Here is a 23033-nt window from a genome sequence, read left to right on the forward strand (position 1 = left end):
TAACCCCTTTTGAGTAAAGAGGTACTTCAGACTTTTGTGATTCGTGTATATCTCATACTTCTCCTTATATAAGTAGTGTCTCCATAGTTTCAAAGCAAACACTATCGTATCTAATTCTAAGTCATGAGTCGGGTACTTCTATTCATGTGGTTTAAGTTGTCTTGAAGCATACGCTATCACCTTCCCGTGTTGCATCAATACGCATCCAAGTCCTTTATAAGAGGCATCACTATATATCACAAAATCTCCCTTATCATCTGGTAATGCTAAAACCGGAGCAGTTACCAATCTTTGCTTCAATTCTTGAAAACTACTTTCACACTTCTCCATCCATTCAAACTTCTCATTCTTCCTTGTTGATTTGGTCAGTGGTACGACAATCTTCGAAAAATCCTTTACAAATCTTCCGTAGTATCCCGCTAGTCCCATAAAACTTCTCACTTCTGTTGGCATCTTCGGTCTCTCCCAATTTATTACAGCCTCAATCTTTTCAGGATCTACTCTAATTCCCTCACTTCCAACAATGTGTCCTAGAATTCTTACTTCGGTTAACCAAAACTCGCATTTCGAGTACTTGGCATACAATCTCTCCTTTCGTAACACTTCCAAAACTATTCTTAGATGTTCCGCGTGATCAGCTTCTGCCTTTGAATATACTAAAATATCATCGATGAAAACTATGACAAACTTGTCCAAGTACTCCTTGAATACTCGATTCATTAAATCCATGAAAGCATCCGGTGCATTCATCAACCCAAAAGCCATAACGAGAAATTTGTAATGTCCATATCTTGTTCGAAAAGTTGTTTTCGGTATGTCCTCAGACTTAATCTTCAATTGGTGGTATCCTAATCGCAAATCAATGTTTGAAGAACAAGAGGCTCCTTTGAGTTGCTCAAAAAGATCATCAATCCCAGGCAAAGGGTATCTATTTTTAATCATCAACTTGTTCAATTCTTGATAATCTATACAAAGTCTCATGCTTCCGTCCTTTTTCTTCACAAACAAAACTGGCGTGCCCCACGGTGAAACACTTGGTCTTATAAATCCCTTGTCTAGTAATTCTTGTATTTGCTTTGCTAATTCCTTCATCTCCGTTGGTGCCATCCTATATGGAGCTTTCGAAACAGGTTCGGTACTGGGTGCAAGGTCTATTGTAAATTTAATTTGTCGATCCGGGGGTAAGCCAAGAAGCTTTTCAGGAAAAATGTCTGGAAAATCTCTTACTACCGGAATGTTTTCCAAATTAGAAAATTCTCTACTCTTATCAACTACATACGCCAAATTCGCCTCGCATCCTTTCCGAATCAACTTCTTTGCTTGCATCGAGGTGAGGAATGTATGGGTTTGCCTTTGGCCCTTGAATGCCACTTACTTACCTTGAGTTGTACTCAATACTACCCTTTTATCCTTACAGTCTATTTGAGCACTGAAACTTGTCAGCCAATCCATCCCTAAGATCACATCAAATTCGCCTAATTGGAAAGGAATAATATTCGAAGGAAAAACGTGTCTGGCTATCTCTATTGCACAATGAGGGAAAATATGATTTACAGATACTCTATCTTAATTAGATAAGATAATGGATAAGGGTTCATGCATTAATTGGGTTTCACAATTCAACTTATCAACAAAAGATTTCAAAATTAATGATCTGGTGGCTCCCGAGTCAATCAGTACTTTAGCACTAGCAGCATTCACATAAAGCGTACCTGACACCACATCGGAACTTTGAATTGCACCCTTCACGTTCATGTTGAAAGTTCTTGCTTGAGCTGGATATGTCAAAGCTGGATGATTTGAAGATGATGCCATCTGAGGTTGATCGAAAGACATTGGGAATGATGGGGTTGGCATAGGAGTTATTTGATTCACAAGGTAGGGTACAGTAGTTATTTGTAACAATTGATTGTTACCCACTCCTTTGCATTCTCGTGACATATGTCCTACTTTCCCACACTTATAACACGTGATGTTGGCCTTCTGATTCTTGCATTCATGAGCATAATGGCCCTTCGCATGACACTTGAAACAAACTACATTCGCCTTGTTGTAGATTCCCGTATGTCGCCTATTACAAATCTTACATTCCGGAACTGATCCTTGTGGGGATTTCTGTCCACTAGTTGATTGAGATCTTGCTTCTTGTGATTTATTCCCAAATTCTTTCTTCTTGAAGTTCCCGGGTCCACTCTAAGGTGTAAGCCTTTGATTAGTACTCTGACTTTGGCCCTTGTAACTTGAGCCTTCTTCTCCCTTTTTAAATCTTCTTTTCTTGTTGCCTTTCTCCTTTTGATTTTGCTCACTCTCGCCTTCAATTACCATCGCCTTCTAGACCACTTCAACATAAGTAGTCAACTCAAAAGATGCCACACGACTCCTTAACCAAGGCTTCAATCCCCGTTGGAACCTTTTTGCCCTTTTTTCTTTAGAATCAACATACTCTCCCATAAACCTAGAAAGTTCTATAAACTTCTTCTCATATTCTCCTACTGTCATATTGTCTTGCTTCAACTCGAAGAACTTCATCTCCATTTGTGTTTGCATATAGCGAGGAAAATACTTATCTAAAAACATTCTCTTGAACCTATCCCAAGTAATAACTTCAGCTGCTTCTAAAGCTTTCGCTGTCACCCACCAATAGTTCGATTCACCTTTAAGAAAGTAAGTGGCATACTCCACCTTCTGATTATCTCCAACATTTGTTAAGGCAAAGGCCTTTTCCATTTCCTTAAGCCAAGCATGAGCTTCTACCGGGTCTTGAGTTCCTCTAAATTCTAGGGGTTTTACAGATTAGAATGTTGTTACTGGGGGTTGGGATGGTTGCATTTGTTGAAGAAGTTGTTGCTGTTGGGCTATAGTAGCAGCTTGTTGGTGTACCAATTCCATAAGTTATGCTATATCGGGGTTTTTGTCTTCTCCATTTTCTTGGTTATTTGTAGGACTTCCTCGGGCTCTTTTAGGTGCCATTTTCTGAAATAAGAGTTATACAGTTTAAGTGACACAAAGTTAGGGTATTATTTGTAGTCATCATGGTATACAGTTTTCAATATAACAATAAAGGTGATGCATGGTGTTAAGCAAGAAATATAAAAGAGCAAAAATAGGAATTAAGGAAAGTGCATAACTGAATTTAACATGGTTCAAGTCGAAAGGTACGAATCACGAGGTACAAATATGAATACAGTATCCGAATTAAAACAGTACGAGAGTCTAGAAACGGAAACAAATAACATGGTAATAAAAGGAGTGTTGAGTGGCATTTATGACACTTTATAATGCTCTAATAAGCTTTGAATTAATGTGTTTGTACTCAAGTTGTTAAGTGTTTTAACGTATTTTCTAGTATTTTTGCATTTCAGGAATTATCTAGGTAATCAGGTGAATTAACATTGTTTTGGTGCTAATTTGGTGTCAAGGTGATGTTGGAATAAAAGCTCGTGGGAAGCCGGCTCAAATCTGCAAGAAAAAGAAAGAAGTCAAGTTTTGGCAGAAGCCCAGCGCACCCGCGCTGATCAAGCATGCGGCCGGGCCCGAACTTCAGAGAGCCAGCGCGCCCGTGCTGGTCAAGCACGCGGCCGCACCAGGTCGGGTTTCAGGAATCATGTTTTGAATAGAAGACTGATTTATGGACTTCTCTGCTGATTGAGGCTGCTATATAAATAATTTTATGTCATTTTTAATAATTTATCCATCCAGAGACATATCAAGGAGAGCTGTAAGAGGATCATATTAGCATAATTAAATGAAGACGAAGAAGATCTTGTTTTTACTTGTGAATCTTTGTTCTAAGTTGTAACTTGGATGCTAGTTTTCTTATTTGTGAACCTTACTCTTGTTTTGTACTTGGTTTTATTTATTCTTTATAAAGACTATGTTTATTATACCATGCTTTCATCGGAACCCACGTTGATGATGAGTCTGATTATGGGCTAATCGTTATCGTGGGGTTCTAGCGGATTTATATATGGATTTCTTTAGTTAAATTGTTTCAATGCCTTAGTATGTGGTGATTGTATGATAACCTAGTATTGGTTGTGCGTATTCGTCTTATGAGTGTCGCGAACTTATAAGATAGTGTGTTAATTCTTAATGAAGCGAAAATGAATTTAAGGATTTAGAACTTTCCATGCTAGCATAGGTTCATGTATGTGTATGAATGATTTTTGGGTAATTTTAACCATCTTACTTGCCATGTGTAATCAAGATAGATAACTTGTGCTTAAGCCGTTATGTTGTCAAATTCTATAGACATATAGGATCTCAATATAATTGGTGTCTATTCAACTTCTATCTCTTTTGTGGATGTCTAGTAGTATGGTATTTGTGGAACAAAAGTTGGCTTTTATCAGTTTCGTGTTATCTAATTAGTGTCATCACCATTGCATGCTAAGGTTAAGAACAATAAGGCTATTGAATGAAATAATTAATGAAGTTAGAATCCCATATTTGTCATATATATTAATTCAGTCAATCTTATTCTCTTAGTTATAATTGTTAGTTTAATTCATAGTTATAAACAACCTCAATTTGTTATCGTCTTAGAATTGAATAATAACCATACATTGTTGCTTAAGTGCGTGAATTAATTAGTTAACCAAGCCAGTCTCTGTGGGAACGAACTAGAAAAGATTCTATACTACTTGCGAACTCGTATACATGCGTGTATTATTATCGCGTGTTTAGCGACTAACAAGTTTTTGGCGCCGCAGCCGGGGACTGCAGTGTTAATTTATTGTTTATGTGTTTTCCATCAGTGGTCGTTAAAGTTCATTGACTCGGACATTGTTACTTATTCGTTTCCTTGCATTATTTCAGGTACTCTAGCGAGGGTGTATTCATACGCGTTCGCGTACTCGTAAGAGAACACTGGATAAAGTCGAGGAAGAAGTTGTGGTAGTTCGAAAGGAAGTTTTTGAAAAAGAAAAGAAGGTAGAATACAAAGAGAAAGTTGAGGAAACAACTTTAGTAGAGATGGGTGATCAAGCAGAAAATCCTAAGGCTTTGATGGACTATTCTCAGCCGAAGATCAATGACATTTAGTCAAACATCATCAGGCCAACCATCAGGGCTAACACTTTTGAGATCAAGTCAAGCACGATTCAGATGATACATAACTCAGTTCAGTTTGGGGGTTCTCCTACTGAAGACCCCAACATGCACATCAGGGATTTTATCAAGATCTGCGACACTTTCAAGTTCAATGATGTGACTGAAGATGCTATCAAGCTGCGACTTTTCCCGTTCTCTCTAAGGGACAAAGCTAAGTGCTGGTTACATTCTCTACCAGCAGGGTCTATCACCACTTGGGAATATCTTGCTCAAAAGTTTCTCACTAAATTCTTCCCTATGGCGAAAACTGCTACAATCAGGAATGCTCTTACTTAGTTTGCTCAACAAACTGGAGAATCTCTGTGTGAGGCTTGGGATTGATATAAGGAGATGCTAAGGAAGTGCCCGCACCATGGCATTCCTTATTGGATGATTATCAACTATTTCTATAATGGATTGGGTGCTACTTCTAGACCCATGCTCGATGTAGCATCAGGAGGAGCCTTATGGGCTAAGAGCTACAATGAAGCTTATGAAATTATTGAACTTATGGCTACTAATGAGTACCAGAATCCTTCCCAGAGACTGACTCAGGGAAAGGTAGTAGGAATTCTGGAGTTGGATGCAGCAACTTCTATAGCTGCCCAACTTAAGGCTTTGACGATGAAGGTGGACACTTTGGCTAATTATGGAGTTAATCAAATCGCTAGTGTCTGTGAGCTTTATGCTGGTGCCCATGAGACTGATCAGTGCACAATTTATAGTGAATCCGCTCAGTTCGTGAGCAACTTTCAGCGCTCGCAGCAACCTGTGCTAGCCACTTATCATCCTAACAACCGCAATCATCCTAATTTCAGTTGGAGAAACACTCAAAATATGGTTCACCAGCCTTATCCGCAGTAGCCAGCTAAGAAGTACAACCCCCCTGGTTTTCAATAACCGCAATATGCACCGAGGCAACAACTCCAGCTGCAACAAGCTAATGAAAATTCTGAATTAGAGGATTTGAAGCTTATGTGCAAAAGTCAAGTTGTTTCTATCAAGACCTTGGAAAATCAAATTGGACAAATTGCCAATTCCTTGTTTAATCATCATCCTGGTACACTACCTAGTGACACTGAAGTTCCAGGAAAGAGGGAAGCTAAGGAGCAGGTAAAGGCAATCACTTTGAGGTCTGGAAAGGTTGCAAATCCCGAACAAACTCAAGGGTTGACTGAAGAAGTTGGGGCTGAAAAAAGTAGAGCAGCAGGAAGTAGAAGTGGAACCAAGGAAGACTACTATTGAGCACACTCCTCCTGAGGGTAATACAGGGGAGAAACAGATCTATCCGCCACCGCCTTTTCCTAAGCGGATGCAGAAGAAAAAGCTGGACAAGCAATTTGAGAAGTTTATAGAGGTGTTCAAGAAACTTCATATCAACATACCTTTCGCTGAGGCTCTTGAGCAGATGCCTAGTTATGCAAAGTTTATGAAAGGTATTCTCTCTCGAAAGGTGAAGCTAGATGATTTAGAGACTGTCGCTCTCACAGAGGAATGCAGTGCTGTGCTGCAACAGAAGTTGCCTCCGAAGCTTAAAGATCCAGGATGTTTCACTATTCCGTGTACTATTGGAAAAGTGTCTTTTGACATATGCTTATGTGACTTGGGAGCTAGCATCATTCTGATGCCTTTGTCAATCTTCAAGCAGTTGGATTTGCCTGATCCAAAATTGACTTATATGACCTTGCAATTGGCCGAACGTTCTATTACATATCCGCGAGGTATTGTGGAGGATGTCTTGGTCAAGGTTGATAAACTCATCTTCCCTGCTGATTTCGTAATTCTTGATTTCGAGGAGGATAAGAAGATTTCCATAATCTTGGGAAGACCATTCTTGGAGACTAGCCGAACCTTGATAGATGTGCAGAAAGGTGAGCTCACAATGCGAGTGCTGGATCAGGATATAATTTTTAATGTGATCAGTGCTATAAAATTTCCTACAGAAAATGAGGAGTGCCTAAAGGTGGAGTTGGTTGATTCTGTTATTACTTCAGAACTTGATCAATTGCTAAGGACCGATGCCTTCGAAAAATCCGTATTTGGAAATTCAGATAGTGAAGATGACGAAGGTGAAGAACAGTTGTAATATTTGAATGTTTCTCCCTGGAAGAAGAATATTGATATGCCTTTTGAATCTCTTGGAATGGAGGAATTGAACAAAGCTCCTAAATGCCTCAAGCTATCTATTGAGGAAGCTCACACTCTTGAGCTTAAGCCTTTATCTGAGCATTTTAGGTATGCGTTTTTAGGTGATGCATCTACTTTGCCTGTTATTATTGCATCTGACCTTTCAGGTAGTGACGAGGAAAAGCTTTTGAGGATTCTGAGAGAGTTCAAATCGATAATTGGCTGGACTATAGCAGATATCAAGGGAATCAGCCCTTCTTATTGCATGCATAAAATTTTGCTAGGGGAAGGTAGCAAGCCTATGGTCGAGCAGCAAAGACGACTTAATCCAATCATGAAGGAAGTAGTGAATAAGGAAATTATTAATTGGCTAGATGCAGGGATCATCTACCTTATTTCTGACAGTTCATGGGTGAGCCCAGTTCAATGTGTGCCAAAGAAAGGTGGTATTATTTGAAGGGTTTCGAGCACATACACGCAACGGAAACAGTAATTAAAAACGTAATAAACCAGAATTTTCAAAACCCACCGCAGGATCCATGTGAAAATATATATTTAATTCGTAGATCAGATTGTTTACCTTAAGAAGCTTTACAAATTGGTTGACTAATGGAGATCCAAAGCTTGTTCAATCACCACGCATCCCGCTCTCGCGATCTACGCTCTATCAGTATCCACACGAATGCTTGAACTCAAGGATTGGATGTGTACCAGCACAAACTCATTTCTTCTCGCTCTCTCCATCTTCTCCCTTGGTGTCTAGGGTTTTAGTAAAAGTCTTTCTTTTTTTTTTGCACACCAAAAATCAGCCACATAAGAGATATTATATAGAGAGTAGAAAAATAAATTATAACTCTTAACTAATTAGGAGTTATTATTAATTCGAAATTCCTATTTGTATTATAATTAAGTCTCACTTAATTATTTAACAAATAAATTTCATAATTAATATTAGTAAATTTGAATATCATTATTTATCTAATTAATTAAGTCAAACTTAACTAATATTATAAATAATTCAAATTACTTTAATTTAATTTAAATCCAATTTAAATTAAATAATCCTTAAAGCATTCTTTGTGTGTGACCCTATAGGTTATTATTACGTTGGCAACAAATTTTAAATATAATTTAAAATTGTAAACAATGAGCGGCATCTAGTAATACATCATTGCTACCCAAGTAATAATAAATGAATCGGTGATCGATTAAACCTTTTGTGAATAATATACAATGTAATATAATCCCTTTAACCAAATATTATAGATTAAACTAGAGGCATGTAATATGTCATCCTCATCATAGTTTAATCCAAGTTTCCTTGATCAATTAGTAGACTATCATATCATATCAATATTTGAGCATGGCCACGCATTTCATAGTCTAGCTCACACAAGAGGCCAATAATATCACTCCTAAAATAGGAGGGTTAAATCCCATCTAGATCATTCATATTTCTCATACGATTCATAATATACCCAATGTCCACTTTTATCATTACCCGGTCAAGGATAACTTTTAATGGAATCAATGTATATTAATTCTCATATAGAAATATAATGACTTCAGGTCTAAGGACCATTACCTCATTATCACTGTGAGAATTACTTATGACACAACAGACATGTAGAATCTCACATTGGGTCTGTCCAGCACCATGTACATATACATTTGCCTGTGTTTTTGACTTTAGTATCACTATACCTATAATCAATGAGATGTGATCATCAGTCAACAAACACACCAGTCTTAATGCATTATTATTGTCCCTTAATAATAATACTCGAATAGGGACCTTTACGAATATTGATACTATTCTTATAATCTCATTTCTAAGTCACGTACTTAGAGATATAGAATTGCATATCATATTCCAAGGACATTTATTAATCTAATATTTATATCGCAGTAAATTAAGAATTAATAAATTATAAATAGAATAATCGATATAACATAAACATTAATAATCCTAATGTCTTAAACTAAAACATCATAGTGTTGTCTCTAGGGCACAAACACTAACAATCTCCCACTTGCACTAGAGCCAATCACCCATGTATCTAATACTCATGGAACTAGTATGACCATCGTACTTCTGCTGCGACAAAGCCTTAGTCAGTGGGTCTGCAACACTATCAAGAGTATGCACTTTACATTTATATCTCCTTGATCATTAATCTCATTAATAAGGTGATATCGCCTAAGGACATTGTGACAGCCTCAACCCTGGGGTCGGGAGTTGACGTCACCAGCAACAATAATAGTAAATATAATATAATCCAAAGCATTAATTATACCTAACCACAACCCCTTTGCCAAGACCTTTTCCAGGTTCAAGTATGATTTAGGTTACGACTAGCACAACTCAACTTACAACAATCATCCTGACGCAGCTAACTTAATACAGCAACTCAATAGACCATCTTTGGTCCAACACAACTACTTCAGAGGGGCCTTCCATGAAAGGAACTGGAACTTTACCCTGACTACCGCGCAAGAATCTCCTAGGCATCTACAATACATACGTAAAATATTCTGCAAGGGTGAGCAATCAATTGCTCAGCAGTACCACTATATGAATAACAATAAAACAGTTTACGATCAAACAGTGATAGGAACATAGATTATAGCTCGTTTGCAAGATATGTAAAATAATTCATAAACTGGATATCAAAACTAGCATGCTCTATAAAACAATAACATCAGTAGTGTGCTATGTGTAAATACCAGAGTTTAATTTTAGCATGCTATCTTCATTTCCAAATCCACTTGTATAAATCATTTGTTCCATTACGGAACCACAAAACCCAAATTAGATACTTAGTGGATATGTGAAGATAGTTGATCAGGGTATCAACACCGGACAGCTCCCACTGCCATCCTATATACCTGTTCCGGAACTCGGAGATTAGCTAGGTCTCTGACCTGCTGGACTAATCAGTTTTATAGTGCGCGCAACCGAATTAGCCTCTTACGCACTTCAATAGGCCTACTCTGGCCCCAATGTATCCCATATCTGACCGTTTTATCCAGTTTTCAAAACACTGGTACCTATCTCATTTTCAAAATCATTTATTTAACCAGCACACATGTTAGGTCACACTTTCACTGTAGAGGGGGTGAATACAGTGTTTATTACAATCAAATCAAACTTCAAGAACTTATGTAACAGAAAACAAACTTTATTAAAACAATAAACTCTGTTACAATCTGGAACTGTTATCTCTCAGTGATGAACAAAATATCACGAGAGCTACTAGAGTTATAATGAATAATATTCTCGATAATGATAACACATCTAGTGTAAACTCTATTCCTGTGTTTATATACTACACAGTTACAAGATATTCGCTAATTGATATGGAATATAATTCTGCTTCCTAAAATATATCAATCAGATATCTTCTATTCCAAGTATTCCATTCTTCACGGAATTCCTTCTTCATGCATATCTCTTCTTATGTTTATCTTGATCTTCTTAACTTTAATCAGCTACTGTCCTTATCTGATCGTCCTTCAGCACTTAAGTTCTGATATCTATCTCCTGACGACATAAGTACTGATATCCCTTAAGTTCTGACTTCCAGTATAAGTACTGATCAGTTAAGTACTGATTTGTTCTGTTTAAATAAGATCTGAAATCTAAACATAAAACATATTAGCCATGACATTATCAAATATATCTAACAATCTCCCCCAACTTGTAAATTAACAAAATATACAAGTTTAACAGATATTTGATGATGTCAAAAACATTAAGTACAAATGCATGAGAAATAGACAAGATAACTACAACTTACAGTCCTTAAAGTTTTTACCAATTCAACTTCTGATAACAACTTCAATCTGTATAAATATCAGAATTTAAGCAGTTGTAGATCTTCGACTTGGCTTCATCATTTTCTGATCTCTCTGATGTCAGGAGTTGTTCTGAGATAATTCTTCAACAAACATTTCTCAGCATATCTGAGTTCATCAATCATTCTCCGTTTAACATCTTTAAGCTCTGCAGTATCTTCACCAGTTTGAAATATTGCAGCTCTGAGATCATTAATCTTTGCTTTTCCCAACTCCCGATCTAGTCTTATAACATAAGCTTTATTAGACTCTAGATTGAATTCAAGCCCCTTAATACCAAGATATGTTCTGATCTGTGCAGTATTAGGCTTCATATCAACAATATCACCATTGTGATTTCTGTACTTTGGAACATATCTGCTGTCAGACTTAACAGAATAAAGTCTTTTCTGTCTCTGAATCTGTTCCTTTAAGTAGTTTGCAGCAGTCTCTGTTATTCTGTCATCCACTTGAAGTAAGAACAATACATGCTCCAATTCTTCAAAATACTTCAACGGAATGGCATTTTGTCTTATATGATAAACCCTACCATCTGTCATGAAATACAACATGATGTATTCTTTCAAGTAGGTATGGTAAACCATCTGTACAGATTCTAGTTGATTCAATCTTTCAGGAGTTGCTCCAATACCTGGTTCACTCAAGGAAGTTGGATCATCGGTAGTGTTGTGTACTCTTCTTTCATCAGCACTTCCCAATACAGTTTTATCTCTAGCTTCCTTTCCAGTAACTACTCTTGCTTCAAAACCACTTGAAATAGTCTTCAAAGGTTGAGTCTGTTTTGCTTTAGTGAATCCTGGTAGGAGTGTATTTGATCTTCCTTCTGATATCAAGTTAACTTGAGCTGTGTCAGAGGTTACTTGCTTCTTCTGAATATCAGAACTTACAATTTCTTGACTCTGAACAACTTGAGCCATATCAGAGGTTGTTTTAAGAACTTTCCTTGAAGTCAGAGCAAGATTATCTTTTCCAACAGTAATTTCTTCTTCCTCAGGAGGTACATAAGGCTTGATAGGTTCACCAACCTTTTCTTTACCCTTGGATCTTGGATCTATCTGTGGTTGTGATCTAGCCAAAGTTTCTTCAGTATGTATCCTTTCTTTGATCACAATGCCTTTAGGTTTTGGAAGTAACTTTTTACCAGAAGCTTCAGATTTAGATGTGACTTTCTCTGATTTAAGTCTGGCTTCTTCTTCCCTTAAACTTTCCAAGTCCATCCCTGGATTTTCTTGAAGAAATAACTGTCTTGACATTTCCTCATCAAGATCTAGAAGTTCATCAGAACTTATCCTTTTACCAGCAGCAGAACTTATTCTTTTCCCAGTATCAGAACTTGTTCTGTGACTAGCTTGTCTTGATGTAAACCTTCTACCTTGACTATGACCACTACCCATTCCAGAGTTTCCTTGGTCATCTTTTCCATCATCCTTTCCTTGCAGTGACTTGTTGGTTTTGCATTTGGACTTAATTACCTTCTCCCCCTTTTTGGCATCAGCAGGTAATAAAAGAGAGATAAGTAATTCCACTGAGGTCTGGATTTCAGTAAGTTGCGATTGCTGAGAAGCTTGATTTGTCAGAATTTGATCAATCTGAGCTTGTTGCTTCTCTTGAGTTTTCTCAATATAAGCAACCCTGTCAATGGTAGGTTGGAAGAACTTTTTCTTATCAAGTTTCCAAACTTGTTCCTGTTTAATAAAGTTCTCCTGAATCTTGTGTAGCTCTGCATGAGTATTGGAATGAAGACCTTGTAGATGTTTAGTACTCAATGCAGTGACTCTAAGCTGGGTTTTAAAATCAGCAGAATTTAACATTTCATCAGCTTTAGTCAAGTGCTCAGCAAGATGTAAAGCATTTGGAACACATGAAACTGAGTTCCATTCCTTAGTCCACTCCTGACCTGCAGGAGTTTCACTCCAAGGTACTGGTGCATCCCTGATAACAAACTCCTTTAGCAGTTCAGACTTCGGAAGAGTCAGTGGAGGAGTATGTCCTGAAGGACCTGCTGCATCAGCATCTACAGTTGTAGCAGCTTCACCAGTATCTCCAACATTTGCAGCATCAGAACTTAAAGAATCAGTATCTTCTGATAAGACAACTGTATGAGTAGCAATGGAGGCTTCAACATCCTCTAATTGCTGATCTGATACTAAGTTCTGATCAACAGCCATATCCTGATGCTCACCTAAAATCTGATCATCATCTTGATGCAGAGAAGGTGTTAGTGATAACTCAGGAGTTTGAACAGCATCAGTAACAGGTGTTGTGGAAGGATTATTTGTTGTTGGAGCTTCTAAGAAAAGTATTTTAGGCACAACCAAGTTCTGAATATCAATTTCAGCACTTGTGCCTGGATCAACAAGAGATATAGAAGGTGAATTAGCCTTGTCAGATACAGGTTCCTGAGATTGAGTTGATGGAGAAGAAGTGACTGGAGCAAATTCCTTGTCTTGCGAGATCAGAGATTCCTGATCCCCTTCCGTAGCTGCTTCCTCCTCATCATCTGAAACTGGCCTCTGTGCCCTCTGTTTCTTGTACTTCCTTGTTGATTTGGATTCCTTGGGAGTTGCAGGAACCGTCATACGTCTAAGCCTCTTGAGAAGCCTAGAACCCCCAATTGCAGAATCCTTCTGAGAAGTTGCCTTCTCAGCTTCATTTATCATAGGTTCTGAAGATGGAATCTGATCCTCAGAATCTGATTCATCTCTCAAAGTAATCCTCCGCTTCTTCTGAGATGTTTGAGGAACAGTCTTTGTTCTCTTTGGCTTAGAGGATGTAGGCTTCACAGTAGGTGCTGAAGAAGAAGGTTGATCATTCTGTGAAGTGGAGAGATAGGATTTGAGATAAGTTCTGAGGGTAGGTTGAGTAGAATGAGAGGTAGGGACTGAGGTTGATGGATTTTGGTTATGGTGAGTTGGTTGAACATTTGAGTAAACAGATTTGTAAGTAGCTGGATCAGCATTTACCAGAATCTGTTTCACAGACCGAGGAATCTGTAATTGTCTCACCATTGATTTCTTTGTGTCAGCATTTATCAGGTCGTTAAAGTACCTTTTTGCAACCTTAAAAGGTGGGGTTTGAGTGCTGACTAACTGGGGTTCAGCAGTACAATACGTATAAATAAGTTGACAGAATCTAGCAAAATAAACAACATCTCGATCCTCTGTCATCCTATCCCCAATAGAACCAATTATTCCAGTTGCAAAATCAAAATGAGTTTGATGGATAATAGCATACCCGATGTGCTGACTGAGAATTGGGATGGCATCAAAATTTGAACACTTGTTGCCAAAGGCCTTGGTGATGCAATCGAAGAAGAAACTCCATTCTCTTCTGATATTAGCCCGTTTCAATTGTCCAAGTTTCGTCAGACTCTTTTCATATCCCAATTCAGCCATTAACTCCCGAAGGGCTGAGTCCTCTGGAACTGAGAAAGTACAATCCTCTGGAAGATGTAAAGCCCTGCGTACTGTACCAGGAGTGACTACAAAAGATGAATCACCCACTTGGAAGATAATACTGGGAGTTCCACGGTTACCACCATCATCAAAAACGCCAGTCCTCCAGAACCTCAGAACTTGTTGACTTGAAAAGAATTCAGGCTGAGTTAAGGCGTACCCAACCTCACTATGTGCAAGAAGATCTTGCACAAAATGCAATTCAGATGGAGCTTCAGTATGATCAAGAATTGCAGCATAGTTGTTTGGAACGAACTTTGCTCCATCAATGATTAAATCCTTTGGTGCCATGTGAAAAATTTAGAGTTAAGTATGCCTGATAGGTGTTTGATATAATATCTGTATGTAAACAACGGAAATAGTAAAGTGAAAGAGAGTAAAAGTAAGAAGAGAGATAGAAGATGAAGAAATGAAAAAGATTAAAGAAATCTTCTCTCTGCTGTACTTATAAAAAAAATGTTACCGTTGGACACCTGTCAGACATGCAGTAATAACGGATAGTTACTGGGCTTGAGAAAACAGGAATGATTACTTATCCAGTTGCCTTGTTTCAAGGAAAAACCATTTCAGTTATCAAGAGACACAGTTTTAATTCAAAATTAAAACCGTTTAGCACTGATTGAATTATTTTTCACTGCAACATTAATATTCTGAAAATGAATCATGTTAAAAATGACCTAGATAATTTCGATGAATAAGTGCTGATAAAGAATCAGAACTTAAATAAAGACAAAATTTAAATGGTCATCAGAATATCAAGCAGGATTTAACAACACAGATAAAATAACTCAGAGACAAAATCTTGAAGTAAAAACAGTTTTCATTAATATATCAAGTCAATACATATATGAAATAGAAATTACATCAATACAAGATTTTCCCTGAGCTTCTAATCCTAACATCAACAGCTTTAGTCCTAGCTAAGAAGCCTGACAAAGCTGAGGATGAAGAAGAACAGGAAGAAGACGAGATTAAGTCATCTTCCTCTTCCTATCTTCGACAAACAAGATAGCGAGTCGAATGATTCGCTCTTGCTGACGGATAGCTTCCCGCCTTTCCTCCTCCAGGCGCTCCAGATGGTGATGATAATCCATCTCGAAGAATAGAAGGTGAGCCAGCACCTCCTGTGGGACAGAGTCCCAGATCTCCTCAGGAATGGCTGTTATATGCCACTCCTGCCGCCACTCGGCACAACTGAGTTCCATTGTGAAGGTTTGTGTGTTCAAAAACATGTTGAATCGAACCATTTTGTTTTTGACAGAAGAAGGAGGATAAGTGTGTGAGAAGAATGTGATGGAAAGACTGATGTGAAGTGGTTGCATATATAGGCAAGAGAATGCCAAGAGACACAAAGATATTGAATGCAGACAGGTAGAATTAATTCTACCTCGTCTCCCTAGACATTGAAAAAGAATAACAGTCATTGGAAAAGGAATGTGCACATGTAACAAGAGTGAACTGTTCAAGGACGAGTGCCATTATGTTTTAACCATAGACTATTAATCTTCCACTTCAACATTTCGAAATTAATCTGAGACTGTTACCAAATTTTACTCACAGATAAGTCAAGTAAAGGATTAGACTGAAAAATCAGAACTTAGACCTATACCAGAACTTAACAGTCATCAGAACATAATGTCTTAACTCGAACAAGGAATATCTATCTTAGTAAATACTCATACAAGTTCTTAGTTATTAACGTCAGAACTTAATCATCAGAACGTGTAACTAGAACTTGTCCTCAGAATTTGTGCAGAAGTGACACAATGACTGTTTATCTAAAATAACATAGACCACCACAGAAATTTCATCATTCATATGGAGTGATGTGTGTGTGCATTAAGCTAAATAACAGACAAAGAGTAAAGTCTGATCTACTTCAGTACATCTTAGAAATAAGTCATAATTAAAATTTTGCTAAAGAACTGTCATTATCCTGAAACCTACTGATAAATGAGTTCATGCATGAGTCCACCTCTACTGTTTTTGTGCTAATTTTATGCATCTTTTGAAATTCTATTTTACAGAGGCTTCTCAGTGTAAGTGAGTCACGACTGTTTATTAGAATTTATGCTATTATCAGAGTATTTCTCCAGTAATCATAGAGTGTGAAAAGTCACCAAGAAAAAATATTTTGCTTTTCTAATGCATATTTACTTAATACCAGCAATGCACTTGGGTCGTCCCATTCACATTTTTACTCTAGATCTCAAAGGAGTACCTGATATTATTCTTTGATTCTTTTTCTTTTTCTTTTGATAAGTGAGGTTTATCAGCACTTAGTACATTCAGCAGTTTTACTAGAATCAGAACTTAAACAGATGAGTAGCATTATTCTAATTTGTGACTTAGTAATAAGATAGACAAAGTAAACTTAACTAAGCTCAGTTATTAGAATTTGCTTGTGTCATAAGATTTCCACAGAAATAATTACTTCTTTCATGGGATCATTTGTTTATTGAAGACTAGTAGGTCAGTATCTAGCACAGTTATCCTCATAGGATCGAATAGTTACTGAAACAGACATATCACTTATCAGAGTTTAGAAACATATATCAGACAACAGTCAGTACTTAAAGACATTTATCAATTAATGCACAGAATATACAAAGAGATTAATTCTGTAAATACTGATCATAAAGTCTGATAACATAGAACAAGTTTAAGCAGATTTAGAGAAAGAACCTGAAATCATTCCAAGTTCATTTACCAATTTTGAAAAGGTAGCTTCACACAGTGGTTTTGTGAAGATATCTGCTACTTGTTGAACTGTGGGAACAAAATGCAATTCCACTGTACCTTCATCCACATGTTCCCTGATGAAATGGTACCTAATGCTGATGTGCTTTGTCATAGAGTGTTGAACTGGATTACCTGTCATAGCAATAGCACTTTGATTATCACAGTAAATAGGGATTTTGAAATATGTTAACCCATAATCCAGTAACTGATTCTTCATCCAGAGAATCTGTGCACAGCAGCTTCCTGCAGCAATATACTCTGCTTCTGCAGTTGATGTGGAAATTGACTTTTGTTTCTTGCTATACCAAGAAACCAACCTGCCTCCAAGAAATTGGCAGCTTCCACTTGTGCTTTTCCTGTCAATTTTGCAACCTGCAAAATCTGCATCTGAGTAACCTATTAATTTAAAATCTGATTCTCTAGGATACCATAATCCTAGATCAGCTGTTCCTTTAAGATACTTAAAGATTCTTTTTACAGCTGTTAAGTGAGGTTCTCTTGGATCTGCTTGAAATCTTGCACAAAGACAGGTAGCAAACATGATATCTGGTCTACTAGCAGTTAGATAGAGAAGTGAGCCAATCATACCTCTGTAATCAGTAATATCTACTGAATTACCAGTATCCTTATCCAGTTTTGTTGCAGTGGCCATGGGAGTGGATGCACTTGAACAGTCTTGCATTCCAAATTTCTTCAGCAAGTTTCTGGTGTACTTAGATTGACAAATAAAAGTTCCTTCTTCACTCTGCTTGACTTGAAGGCCCAGAAAATAACTAAGTTCTCCCATCATACTCATCTGATATCTTGACTGCATTAGGTTGGCAAACTTTTTGCAAAGTTTGTCATTTGGAGACCCAAAAATAATATCATCAACATAAATCTGGATCAGAAGTAAGTCCTTGCCATGGTTGAGATAGAACAATGTTTTGTCAATAGTTCCTCTGTTGAATCCACTTTCCAGAAGAAACTGAGCTAATGTCTCATACCATGCTCTAGGAGCTTGCTTAAGTCCATAAAGTGCTTTATCAAGCCTGTAGACATAATCTGGATGTTTGGAATCTACAAAGCCTGGAGGTTGTTCAACATATACTTCCTCTTCCAATTCTCCATTGAGAAAAGCACTTTTCACATCCATTTGAAAGACAGTAAACTTTTTGTGAGCAGCATAAGCCATGAATATCCTTATGGCTTCTAACCTAGCAACTGGAGCAAATGTTTCATCATAGTCAATTCCCTCCTGTTGAGAATATCCTTTTGCAACCAGCCTTGCTTTGTTCCTTACAATTATGCCATCACTGTCAGTTTTGTTTCTGAATACCCACTTTGTACCAACAACCGATCTATTCTTGGGTCTTGGCACTAAGGTCCAGACTTTGTTTCTTTCAAATTCATTCAACTCTTCCTGCATTGCTTGCACCCAATCAGCATCTTGAAGAGCTTCTTCCACTTTCTTTGGCTCAGACTGAGAGAGAAAAGAGTTGTAAAGACATTCATTCGAAGTACCTGTTCTAGTTCTGACACCTGCCTCAGGATTTCCAATTATTAAATCAGGTGTATGTGATTTTGTCCACTTCCTTGCAGATGGAAGATTTTCTCTAGAACTGGATGCTCCCCCATGATTCATGCTGTCTTCGGTTTCATTTTCTGATGCTCCCCCTGAAACTATGCTCTCTGAGTTGGATCCTTCAGTATTTAGATTTTCAGCACTGTCAGTACTTGGCTTATCAGAACTTGACGAATCAGAATTTGAAGAGCCAGATGTATGTTCTGATGCTTCTTGAGATGTGATAATATCTTGAGTATGCTCCCCCTGCATTGGTGCATCTTCCTTTGACGTAGTCACCACAGTTTCAATAACATCAGAGTTTAATCCATCAGAATTTACAGTATCAGGACTTAGACTGTCAGGACTTGAGGTATCAGAATATGAATCTTCATTTTCAAATCTCAGCTGATCATGATCAATGCAATCTTCAAGTCCAGTGATCTTCTTGTCATCAAAAGAGACATTGATAGATTCCATGACCACTTTTGTTCTCAAATTATAGACTCTGAAGGCTTTTGTAGAAAGTGGATATCCTACAAAGATTCCCTCATCAGCTTTTAGATCAAACTTGGATAGCTGTTCAGGATGAGTCTTGAGAACAAAACACTTACATCCAAATACATGAAAGTATTTGAGATTTGGCTTCTTGTTCTTCACCATCTCATATGGTGTTTTTCCATGCTTGTTAATGAGTGTTGCATTTTGAGTAAAACAAGCAGTCTGCACAGCTTCAGCCCAGAAATAGGTTGGAAGCTTTGCTTCTTCAAGCATTGTTCGTGCAGCTTCAATTAGAGTTCTATTCTTCCTTTCAACAACTCCATTTTGCTGTGGAGTTCCAGGAGCAGAAAATTCCTGCTTTATTCCATGATTTTTGCAGAACTCTTCCATTATCAAATTCTTGAATTCAGTGCCATTATCACTCCTCAAAATTTTTACAGAATCTTTGATCAATTTATCCAGATGTTTGACATGATCAATCAGGATAGATGCAGTTTCACTTTTTGTGTGCAAGAAATACACCCATGTGTATCTGGTGAACTCATCTACTATGACCAACGCATATTTCTTCTTTGCAATAGACATGACATTCACTGGACCAAATAGATCAACATGAAGTAGATAATAAGGCTCAAGAATTGATGATTCAGTCTTGCTCTTGAACGAAGATTTTCTTTGTTTAGCCTTCTGACATGAGTCACAAAGACCATCAGGAACAAACACTGATTTTGGCAGTCCTCTCACAAGATCTTTCTTGATCAGTTCATTTATCTTGTTGAAGTTTAAATGAGAGAGTTTCTTGTGCCAATTCCAGCTTTCTTCAGTTGAGGCTCTACTCACTAAACAGATTGCAGAACCATCAGAGCTTGTTGAAAGCTTAGCTTCATAAATGTTACCACGCCTGAATCCCTTCAGAACAATTTTTCCTTTAGATTTACTAACTATTTCACAATGTTCTGCAAAGAAATCAACATGATAACCTCTGTCACAGATTTGACTTATACTCAGTAAGTTGTGTTTAAGTCCTGAGACCAGAGCTACATCTTTAATGATGACATTCCCAAGATTGATATTGCCATATCCCAAAGTTTTTCCAATGTTGCCATCTCCATAAGAAACACTTGGGCCAGCTTTCTCCACAAAGTCTGATAGCAGGGCCTTATTTCCAGTCATGTGTCCTGAACATCCACTGTCCAGAACTAAAATATTTTTCCTGTTGCCCTGCAATCAAAAAGACCACTAATTATTAGTTTTAAGGACCCAGACTTGCTTGGATCCTTTGGCCTTTTTAGGTTTGTTAACATTTGCAGCGGATTTAGCATCAGAGTTTATGTTAACAGTTTTCTTATCAGAACTTATACTAGAAGGAACAACAGAAACTTTCTTTAAAGAAGGTTTTATTTGATAATAATCATAGTACAAACTATGATATTCCTTACAAGTATAAATGGAATGCCATAAACTACCACAATGAAAACAAGGATTTTGTGGTTTGTATCTAACAGACTGACTCTTAACTCCTGACTTTGTAGATAAGGAGTTAATATTCTTATTCTTCCTGCAAAAAGAAGCCAGATGGTTAGAACTTCCACAGTTATAACATGCTTTCCTAGGAGCATCAGGAACAGATTTATAGTTATTGCTTTTATTCACACCTTCCTTTCCATTCCTGTTTTTCCTAGGTGATTTTGCCTTGTTTGCATTCTTAACCTCTTTCAGCTTATGCTTAAGCTGCTTCTTTGTCATTAAGCCTATGTTAACTTCAGCTGTCTTTTCCTGTTTTAGTTTGTCAGAAGCTAATTCCTTTTTAACTTCTGATTTCTCATTTTCAGATTTTTCAGTTACAAACTTAACAGGTTTTAACTTCGGCTTTTGCTTATCAACAGGCTTAATTACTTCAGTTCCTTTTTCATTATTTTCTCCATAACCTAAGCCCTCTTTCCAGTTTCCACTGCTTAGTAAATTTTGAGTTGTTTTGCCAGAGTTAGTCCAAGTTCTGATAATCTCTTTCTCCTTTTCTAACTCAGTTTTTAGAGATTCATTCATTTTTAGCACTTCATCCCTAACATAAAAAGCATCATCTCTATCCTTCTGAGTTTGATGAAACATGACTAACTCTTTTTCTAAGAAATTATTTCTTTTCTTAAAAGCAAGATTTTCAGAAGTTAATCTTTCACATGTTAAAGTTTGATCTCTATAACTAACAAACATGGTTTTAAGATATCTTCTCAACTCATTAATATCATCAGTATGAAAAGCATAAGTAGTCTGAGGTACCTTTGTTTCAGCAGCTTCAGAACTGCTCTCAGAACTTGATTTATCAGCATTTGCCATCAATGCATAGTTCTCCTCACTTTCAGAGTCTGAGGTGTCTGTCCAGCTTTTCTGCTTTGTGACAAGAGCTTTGCCTTTGTCATTCTTGGTCTTCTTGCAATCAGGAGATATGTGGCCTTTCTCACCACAATTATAACATTTAACATTAGCGTAATCTCCTCTGTCAGACTTTCCTCCTTTTCCTTCAGATCTTCTGAAATTCTTCTTATCAGAACTTATGCCTTTCCTGGAAAACTTCTTTCCCTTCCTGAACTTCCTGTATGCAATCTTTGTGATTCCTTTCACCATAAGAGCACACAGCTTCATCATCTCCTCATCAGCATCAGTTTCAGGCAAGCTTTCAGAATCTGAGTCATCATCACTCTCAGAACTTGATGACTCAGTATCAGATTTTATGATAAGAGCTTTACCCTTATCTTTCTTTGAGGAAGATGGTTTGGGGGATTCCTCTTCAGCCTTGAGAGCAACTGTTCTTGACTTTCCTCCCTTCCTCTTGCTTCTTTGTTCCATCTCAAGTTCATGAGTCTTGAGCATTCCATAGATTTCATCAAGAGTTGTTTCATCAAGATTGTAGTTGTCTCTTATTGTTGTTGCCTTCAAATCCCAACATTCAGGAAGAGCTAACAGGAATTTGAGGTTTGTATCTTCAAGATCATACTCCTTATTAACCAATGACAAGTCATTCAAGAGTTTGACAAATCTTTCATACACATCAGTCAATGACTCATTAGTCCTAGAGTCAAAGTGTTCATACTCTTGAGTGAGTATTGTCTTCCTATTCTTCTTAACTGTTTCAGTTCCTTGACACCTTGTCTCCAGTGCATCCCATATCTCCTTAGCAGTCTTGCAGTTGATTACCCTGTTCGACATTACATTATCAATGTCACTATGCAATAAGTGACGTACCTTGGCATCCTTAGCAATAGATGCTATATCTTCAGCAGTGTAATCATTCTTTTCCTTTGGTACGGTCATTGCTGCTTCACCTGGAACTACAACAGCGAGCTTGGTAGGTTTGTGAGGCCCTTCCCTGATTCTATCAAGGTATTCTGGATCTGTTGCTTCCAGAAACATGGTCATCCTTACCTTCCATATGGGATATTCAGATGGTCTCAATATGGGAACTCTGATAGTCTCATATCGACTCTGGGTTGATGTCTTTGATGATTCCTCAGTTTTGGTAGGCTTAGTTGGAGTTTCTGTGTCAGACATGATTGTGTTTGGATCTTTAACTGTATGTGTGTTAACAGATAGCTCTGATACCACTTGTTAGGTCACACTTTCACTGTAGAGGGGGTGAATACAGTGTTTATTACAATCAAATCAAACTTCAAGAACTTATGTAACAGAAAACAAACTTTATTAAAACAATAAACTCTGTT

The 23033-nt window shown here is 37.4% G+C and overlaps 1 protein-coding gene and 1 non-coding gene across 2 annotated transcripts; both read right to left on the bottom strand.

Moving 5' to 3' along the window:
* Nucleotides 1-2331: 2331 nt before the first annotated feature.
* On the bottom strand, nt 2332-2727 carry LOC141691655 (uncharacterized). Its single transcript, XM_074496442.1, has one exon. It carries the CDS (start codon nt 2725-2727, stop codon nt 2332-2334), a length of 396 nt encoding a protein of 131 aa, XP_074352543.1.
* Nucleotides 2728-5364: 2637 nt separating this feature from the next.
* On the bottom strand, nt 5365-5471 carry LOC141680720 (small nucleolar RNA R71). Its single transcript, XR_012558399.1, has one exon. It is a non-coding gene; the product is annotated as a small nucleolar RNA R71 (small nucleolar RNA).
* Between the last annotated feature and the right edge of the window lie 17562 nt (nt 5472-23033).

This window comes from Apium graveolens, chromosome 1 (genome assembly GCF_009905375.1).
Source record: "Apium graveolens cultivar Ventura chromosome 1, ASM990537v1, whole genome shotgun sequence".
NCBI classification, from domain to species: Eukaryota; Viridiplantae; Streptophyta; class Magnoliopsida; order Apiales; family Apiaceae; genus Apium; species Apium graveolens.